The sequence below is a fragment of the Microtus ochrogaster genome, chromosome 2, assembly GCF_000317375.1.
Source record: "Microtus ochrogaster isolate Prairie Vole_2 chromosome 2, MicOch1.0, whole genome shotgun sequence".
NCBI classification, from domain to species: domain Eukaryota; kingdom Metazoa; phylum Chordata; class Mammalia; order Rodentia; family Cricetidae; genus Microtus; species Microtus ochrogaster.
This window is the reverse complement of record NC_022010.1, coordinates 28,851,437-28,859,954: the sequence shown is the minus strand read 5'-3', so window position 1 is coordinate 28,859,954 and position 8,518 is coordinate 28,851,437. Positions and strand designations below refer to the sequence as shown.

The following is an 8,518-nucleotide window of genomic DNA, read 5'->3' as shown; positions in this document are numbered from 1 at the left end:
AGAGGGAGAGGGAGAGGGAGAGGGAGAGGGAGAGGGGAAAACATCATGACAACTTATTATCCTAAAGCCTTCCTGGCTCACCCTGGCAATGCCTGCAAAGTAATGATAGACTTTTTCCCAACACTAACTTCCTAAGTTACTTTAACCCTATCTGGAACAGTAACAAAATATTCCGCTAATGTGAAATATTAAAGCAAGAGTCAAAAACTCAAATACTCACATATAAATCAGTGGTTAGGTAGGAAGTGGGGCAAAATATAAAGTCTTGCCCCATGAAGGAGTCTAAATTCTATACTGTTTTGCATTGCACTTAAAAAAAATCCATATTCCCTCTTATATCTTCTGATGTCAGTTAACTAATTCAGTTAAAATCACACATGGATATAAAAGAGAATAATATCACTCATCCTAGCCACCAAAATAGCTGCAATTATGACAGATAATGTCAAACTACGAACACAGAATGCCCAAAATTCATAAACTTCTAAAGGGAGAAAGCTCGCATGGGTTACTGAAACTGAATTGTACCTACCAATCTACAACTAGTTAACTGAGCAAGAAACTCTCCAAATACAACTAGATTTCTTATAATTCAACTTTTATTCTTACGTATGTGTCTGTCTATGTATACATGTGTGTACAAGGTACCAACAGAGGCTGGAAATGGGCATCAGATCCCCTGGAGATGGAAGATCCAAGTGGTTGGAAGCTGCAGGGCATGAGTAATGAGAACTGAACTCTTCAGGAAGATCAGGTAAGTATCCCTACACACTGAGCATTTCTCTAGTCCACATACATAACTGTTTTTCTTCACAGACAAAAAGTAACAATCCAGCCAGGTGGATCTCTGTGAGTCCAAGGCCAGCCTGGTCTACAAGAGCTAGTTCCAGGACAGGCTCCAAAGCTACAGAAAAACCCTGTCTCGAAAAACGAAAAAACAAACAAACAAAAACAAAAAACACAATCCAAGTGCCCACTAACAGTAAAATTAGAAAGCAAATAATACAAATAATACATTCATATTATGTAATATTATTCCGAAATGAGCTAACAAGGCCCTTCCTATTAAAAAGCAAACAGCTCATCATCTCCTTAATGTGTCAAAATCTGGCCAACTTCTGTCCCTGTCAGAGGAAAGCTGAAACAGAACAATGAATGAGGGTTTCTGGCGCGGAAGTTTCTATAGGAAATACAAACGAACTGCTCCACTACCTTTAACAGTCTGCAAGGTCTGAAAAGCAAAAAAAAAAAAACCAGATTTTGCAATTAAAAGAGAACCTAGGGCTGGGCTACGGTGGCCCAGCACTCGAGGCTCTCTGTGAGTTCAAGGCCAGAACCTGGTCTACAAGAGCTAGTTCCAGGACAGGCACCAAAGCTAGAGAAACCCTCTCTCAAAAAACCAGAGAGAGAGACAGAGACAGAGACAGAGAGAGAAGCTAAGGGCTGGAGAGGTGGTCCAGAGGTTAAGAGCACTCACTGGTTGCTCTTCCAGAAGTCTTGCGTTCAATTTTCTTTTTCTTTTTTTTGTTTTTGTTTGTTTGTTTGTTTGTTTTTCGAGACAGGGTTTCTCTGTGGTTTTGGAACCTGTCCTGGAACTAGCCCTTGTAGACCAGACTGGTCTCAAACTCACAGAGATCCGCCTGCCTCTGCCTCCTGAGTGCTGGGATTAAAGGCGTGCGCCACCACCGCCGGGCTTGCGTTCAATTTTCAACCACCATATGGCTGGTGGCTCACAACCATCTATAATGAGATCTAGGGCCCTCTTCTGGCCCCCTGCAGGAACACACATACAGGCAGGACACTATATACATAATAAACAAACAAATAAATCTTTTTTAAAAAAACATAAAGAAAAAAAGAGAGAAGCTAAACAGAAAGATTTAGGAAATCTGCAACCTCACTATGTGAAAGCACGAAGAACATTTAGGAGTGCAAACCAAGAATGTGGCCAACCTAGAGTTGGCTCAAGCCAGAGGGCTCTGCGAACTTCACCTTTCAACTCTGCACAGCTGCACCAGCAACTTACTCCACTAAGAAACACTGGTCAGAGACGCTTAGGGAGGCCTTTGCAGTGGGCAACAGTTAATAACTGAGATACACAACTGGTTTAAGCACTGAGAAAAGGTAACTGTTGAGTACTCTAAACAGGCTAGCATCTGTAAAACACAGAAGCACACTCACACCGCCCCAAGGCTCTTGGAACTCTGGGAAAGAGACAGAAAGAGTGTGAAATAAAAGCTGGAGGATGGGGATGAATACTGTTGAAACTATCTTCTGGACATGACACAACCATGGAACTCATGAACTTGTTACCGCACAAGATGGAACATGTCAACACTCCAGCGTGGATGGGGAAAGAGCTCATGAATCCCCACCCCTAGCCAAGGAGCTATTGCAAGTTAATGGCTACAGGGGGAACAGAAATTATTTTTCTTCAGGGATGTAACCACTGGTAAATTGCCTGTGCTCCAGTAATAATATCACACCCATGCTCATGCAGGCAACCCCATTTTAACTCATGGGTTCCTTTTTTTTTTAAATTTAAAAAGACTGTAGGGTGGTAGTGGCACAAACCTTTAGCCCTAGCACCAGGAGGCAGAGAGGCAAGTGAATCTCCAACTTTGCGGCCACCCTCGTCTACAGAGTGAGTTCCAGAACAGCCAGAGCTGCATGAGGAAACTCTGTCTCATAAAACAGAAGGAAGGAAGGAAGGAAGGAAGGAAGGAAGGAAGGAAGGAAGGAAGGAAGGAAGGAAGAAAAATAAAAATACCTGGGTTGGAGAGATGGCTCAGAGGTTAAAAGCACTGGCTTCTAGCTGCTCTTCCAGGTCCTGAGTTCAATCCCCAGCAACCATATGGTTGCTCACACAACCATCTATAATGAGGTCTGGTGCACGCCTTTTCCCAGCACTCGGGAGGCAGAGGCAGGCGGATCTCTGGGAGTTCGAGGCCAGCCTGGTCTACAAAAGCTAGTTCCAGGACCGGCACAAAAACAAAAAAAAAACTTTGTTTCAAAAAAAAAAAAAAAAAAAAAAAAGACCAGCCTGGTCTACAGAGCGAGTTCCAGGATACGCTTCAAAAGCTACAGAAAACCCTGTTACAAAAGAAAAATAAAAAGAACTATAATAGGAAGTAAAGGGGAGAGGGGTCAAGAATACATTCCCAATTAGGACATTTAAAGACCTCTGAGATTGCCTCTCCCTGGACTGACCCAGAGCTTGGAGAAAGCAAAATAGTCTAGGCGCCCAGGGCCCGATTGCCCTTTCAGGCTGGCTGCCAAATTCCTCAGGTTCTCTGCTCCCAGAAGCTACTGTTCAAGGAAGTCCAGGAAGCATAATCCACAGCCAAGGAAAGGGATACAGGATTTATGTCACACAGACTGTCACACAATGTAAAATCTAAGGGGCTGTGACAAGCTCACAACCACTTTCAAAGGGTGTCCTGGAGAGCCTTGGGTCTTACAGGGAGTTTGAGCCACACATTCACAGCCCCTACTCAGAAAATACCTGAGTAGCACTAACCCGACACCACAGAATTGTAAGGTCAACAGTGTCCAAGTCAAAATAAAAAAAAAATCAAGGTAAAGAGATTTTAAAAGTCCCACTTGAGATAAACTACCCCTTTCCTACCTATTCCCCTTCCCTACCTATTCCTTTCTGGAATAAGAACATTTACCCTTACCTACCTGTTTCCAGCACTAAATGCTAGAAACATGTAACTTAACTACATAGACTCCGGGAGAGAGGAAGTACATAGACTCCGGGAGAGAGGAAGGTGCCTCCAGAATCATCCTTTCCATCTCCTCCCATATGTGACTTAAATGTGACTGTGGACTTTGCACTTTTAAGCTGATAGTGGAAGGAGTGAACAGTCTTGTGACTACTGAGATGAAGGAATGAATTGGGCATTGTGAGGACAATGTTTTTTAGAGTTCAGAAGCCAAATGCTTCCATTTGAATGAGCCCTGAAGTTCATGCGTTAGAAATTAAATACCCAATGCAACAGAGGTCAAAAAGAACGCCTAGTAAGAGGTGATTCTGCCCAGCGGTGGTGGCATATACCTTTAATCACAGCGTGTGGAGGTAGAGTCAGGTGGATCTCTGTGAGTTTGAGGTCAGCCTGATCTAGAGGAAAATTCCAGGACAGCCAGGGCTGCACCAAAAACAAGCAAAACAAACAAAAGGGAGTTATTCTATCACAGGGGTTCTCTCTTGCAGACAGACTAATGTTGAGGAGACTGGACTAGTTATCTCAGGATCAGATGTATAATGGAAGCAGTCTGGCATTCTCTTGCTCTCTTACACTGCACTCTTGTTCTTTCTGCTGAGGATGGCATGATATGAAGGTCTTTTCCATACAGGCAAAAACCTTGATGCAGGACTTTTCAACCTCCAATACAAATGCATTTCTTTTCCTTTGGGCTTCCTTGTAGCCTAGTCTAACTCTTAAGTGACAAAGGATGACCTTTAACTTCTGATACTCCTGCCTCCACTTACCAAGTGTGAGGAATTATAAAGTTGAAATTCTCGCCGGGCGGTGGTGGCGTACGCCTTTAATCCCAACACTTTAATCCCAAGAGCTAGTTCCAGGATGGGCACCAAAGCTACAGAGAAATCCTGTCTTGAAAAAAACAAAAAGAAAAAAAAAAAGAAATTCTCTCTCTCTCTCCTTCTTTGTATTTTATTTATTTGATTTTTCGATACAGGGTTTCTCTGTAGCTTTAGGACCTGTCCTGGAACTACCTCTGTAGACCAGGCTGGCCTCGAACTCACAAGAGATCTGCCTGCCTCTGCCTCCCAGGTGCTGGGATTAGAGGAGCCTGGCTCTCTCTCTTTTTTAAATATGTCATTTATTTATTGGTGACGAGTGGGAATGCAGTAAATGTAGAGATCAGAGGACTTGCAGGAGTTGGTTCTTTCCCTCTGAGCCATCTTGCCAGACCCTGACATTCCTTTTTGTAAATTGTTCAGTCTATGTTTTTCTATTGAAGCAACACGAAACAGACTATAATTCTAGTTTTAAACAAGTACGTCAATTAAAAGCCTAAAAGCATATGCACATGAACATAAAATTCCAAGGAGGCTAGACAAAATACCAATGGAGGAGCATGGAGTCTAGCATGGAGTTCTGCTATGATCTCTTCTGTGCTACATTTAAATATTCACTTGAAGTGGTGGTGCACGCCTTTAAACCCAGCTCTCAAGGCAGAGACGGGGATCTCTGTGTGTTCAAAGTCAGCCTGGTCTACACAAAACAAGTTAAGAGTTTGAGAAACAAGCCGGGCGATGGTGGCGCACGCCTTTAATCCCAGCACACGGGAGGCAGAGGCAGGCGGATCTCTGTGAGTTCGAGACCAGCCTGGTCTACAGAGCTAGTTCCAGGACAGGCTCCAAAGCCACAGAGAAACCCTGTCTCAAAAAACCAAAAAATAAAAAATAAAAAAAAATAAAAAATAAAAATAAAAAAGAGTTTGAGAAACAGACTGGACAACTAAGTTGTACACAGTCAGAACAGCTATTAATTCAAGCCTACCAGAAAGAAGACAGAAGCCAACCATGTTAAAGAAATGTCACAGGGCCAGATATAGTGACAACTGATGGAGGAGGGCCCATCTATTAAGGGAGGTACCACCCCTGGGCAGGTGAACCTGGGCTTCAGAAAGGTAGCTGGGCAAGACAGAGAAAGAACTAGTTAAGTAGTCTTCCTCCTTGGTCTCCGTTTTAGTTCCTGCCTCCAGGTTCCTACTTGTGCCTGATTTCCCTCATCAATGGACTCTAACAGGTTATGAACCCTGCCTCCTCCCCAAGTTGCTTTTGGTTGTAGTGGGTTTTGTGGTTTGTTTTGTCTTGGTTTTTCGAGACAGGGTTTCTCTGTGTAGCTGTGGAGCCTGTCCTGGCTCTGTAAACACAATGGAGGCTTGGTTGTGGTGTTTTAACACAGCAACAGAAAGCATACCAGGAGAGACACTGTTCTTTTTCCATTTCCTTACCAATCACACATTATCCTCAAATTAACTGGAACCACAACTTCACTTCCTAAAATTTACCTTGAAGAAAACTTCCATTGGGCATGATGGCACACCTGTAATCCCAGCTCATGAGGCTGAGGTAGCAGGGTCTCCAGTTCAGACCAACCTGGGCTACAGAGTGAAACCCTGACGAAAATGGAAACAAGGAAGAGAAGGGGAACACAGACAACACTGGCCTGTTGAGCACAGTAATTAACGTGCCTGCTGCCAAGCCTGGCTGACCACCTGAGTTCCAGCTCCAGGACCTACACTATAGGAGAAAAATGACTTCCCCAAACTGTCATCTGACCTCTATAATGCTGTCTATGGTGGGCACACACACAAACATACAGAGATACAGATAAAAGTAACTTAAAAAATTTTAAATTTAACGGCTAACTCCCAGCAATAAAGTAACTATTCTTTAGGAAACATCTAATGCATATAAGCTTCGGTAAACAGAGACAAGTCCATCATTCAAAAAGAAGCAAGCTTTTAAAAATAAACTATGCGTTATTGTAAGATCTAAAACAAGGGGAAATCGGGGACCTACTTTAATGTTCAAGGCCAACCTTATACAAACCATTCATAGTTACAACGAACTCCACTCAAAAAGCTCTACGTACACAGCCCGAAATTATTCTCACGATAGCTTGTGTAGTGCGAGACGCTCTTGAGGCACAATGCTGAGAGGTCACTCAATGTAACATTACGAGTAAGACAAGATTCCAGCGGACACCCAGTTCACTTACTCGAGCCTTCCAGAAAGCTAGTCCTCGGAATTCCCTAGTCCAAGCTCTCTATAGAACTTGTGCACGCTTTAAAAAAAAACAAAAAACAAAAACAAACAAAACAAAAAGCTGATCTTCGTAAACCACCCCGCCCCTTCGACATCCTTGGAAAGCAATTTCAGCACCCCAAACGTTATTCCCAAAAGCCTCCAGCAAAACTTTTCGCGTCCTTCCCAGCAAAGCTAATGAGCCTTAAGCCCGCCCCTCACCTCCCGCCTCCTACCCACATACACACCCACTGGTGAACCTCAACTTTAGGCAGACGGCACTCCACACGGGCACGCACGAACACATGTGCTCGCAAACCCGGCCCCCTTTCCACACATACACGCCCGGAAACGACACCCCTTTGCTCACACTCCGCGGCCCATCCCCCCCCATCTTCGCACCCACTCCCGGAGCCGCCTCCCCCCCCAACAACACTTCCATCCACCCACGCTCCCGGGAAACCCGCCTCCTCCTCTAGCTCCCGGGCTCGCCCGCGGCGACGGAGAGAGGAAGCAGGAAGAAGGAAGGAGGGCTACGCAGGGCCTAGGCCTCCCGGGCCGCCCCGGAGGTGAGGGGAAGCGGGCGGCCTCAGGCTTCGTCCCCAACCGCGCTCGACCGGCCCGCCCGTACCGCACCGCCCCGCCGGGCCTTACTCACTCGCCAGCCGCGGTCCATCGAGTCCGCCGCCCGCTGCCGCCGTTCCCGGAACGCCCAGCTCCGGTTTCTTGGGTCCCGCGGGCGGCCCCGCTCCCCCGCCCGGGAGCGCTCCGGGAGGAAAGCCGGCCCCCGACGCGGCCGCCAGCGCCAGCGGGACGCTGTTGCTATGGAGGCCGAGCCCCGGGGCCGCGCTGGAGGCCGGGTCCTCGTGCAGGAACTGACACTCCTCCCCGTAGAAGCACGTCTTGTCCTTGGCGTAGTAGCGGCAGTACTTGAGCTTCACGCCCGCAGCCGGCCCGCCGGGGACGCCCCCGACGCCCGACGAGGCCGCGACCGCGACCGCCACGGCCGCCGCCAGCGAGGACGACGACGGGGAGGCGGCGGCCGAGGGGGGCGGGAGGCCGCCGCCACTGTTCATGGCCACGCCGCAGCCTCGTCCCCCGCCGCCGCCACCATAGACGAGGGCGGGAAGGAGCCGCCGCCGGAGCCGGATGGAAGCCGGGCGGGCGGGTTGGGCCCGCTGAGGGAGCCGGAGCCGCCCGGGGAGGGGGAGGGGCGGGCGGCGAGTGAGGATTCTCCCTCTCCGCTGTCCTTAAAGGGGCCGCGCGGGACGCGCCGTGGCTGGCGCGCGCCCGAGGCTGTGGGAGAGCCGGAAAGCGGCGGCGGCCGGCGGCTGGAGGGGGACGGCACGGCGGAGGGAGCCGGCTTGTTTTTAAAACTCTGCCTCCGCTCGCCGTCGTGCGCTCCGGTTCCTCCGAGTTGTTTATTCCATTTTCCTCTTCCTGAGACGGCCGCTGCCTCTGCGCGTGCGCGCCCAGCGCGGGGGCTTGTGGGTAAAGGCCGGGGCGGCAGGCGTGGCCCCCCGGGGGCATTCGCGAGCGGTCCGGTGGGCGGTTGATCCAGCCGGAGACCCTGCGTGGCCTTCCGCCCGTCGCGGGTCTGGTGCTGAGGCTTCACGAGAAAGGATGCCCTCCCTAGAGTCTCCTCCTTGAGCCAGGTGATTGTCAGCTTTGAAGTGCAAAGACAAAGTTGTCAGCCCGTCACGGGTCCTTGGAGGGGAACGCGGGCGAGCCTCG

At 48.4% G+C, this 8,518-nt stretch overlaps 1 protein-coding gene across 3 annotated transcripts in view; it reads right to left on the bottom strand.

Moving 5' to 3' along the window:
- Positions 1 to 7,949, bottom strand: part of Pan3 (poly(A) specific ribonuclease subunit PAN3) — a 116,015-nt gene extending 108,066 nt beyond the window's left edge. For 2 of the 3 annotated variants that reach the window (XM_005344710.3, XM_013350949.2), the window contains exon 1: positions 7,443 to 7,949. In XM_005344710.3, the coding sequence (XP_005344767.1) occupies positions 7,443 to 7,860 (418 nt within the window). In that variant the 5' untranslated portion in view covers positions 7,861 to 7,949. The remainder of the gene's footprint in view (positions 1 to 7,442) is intronic. The other variant, XM_005344711.2, reaches the window with a different exon arrangement.
- Positions 7,950 to 8,518: the final 569 nt, after the last annotated feature.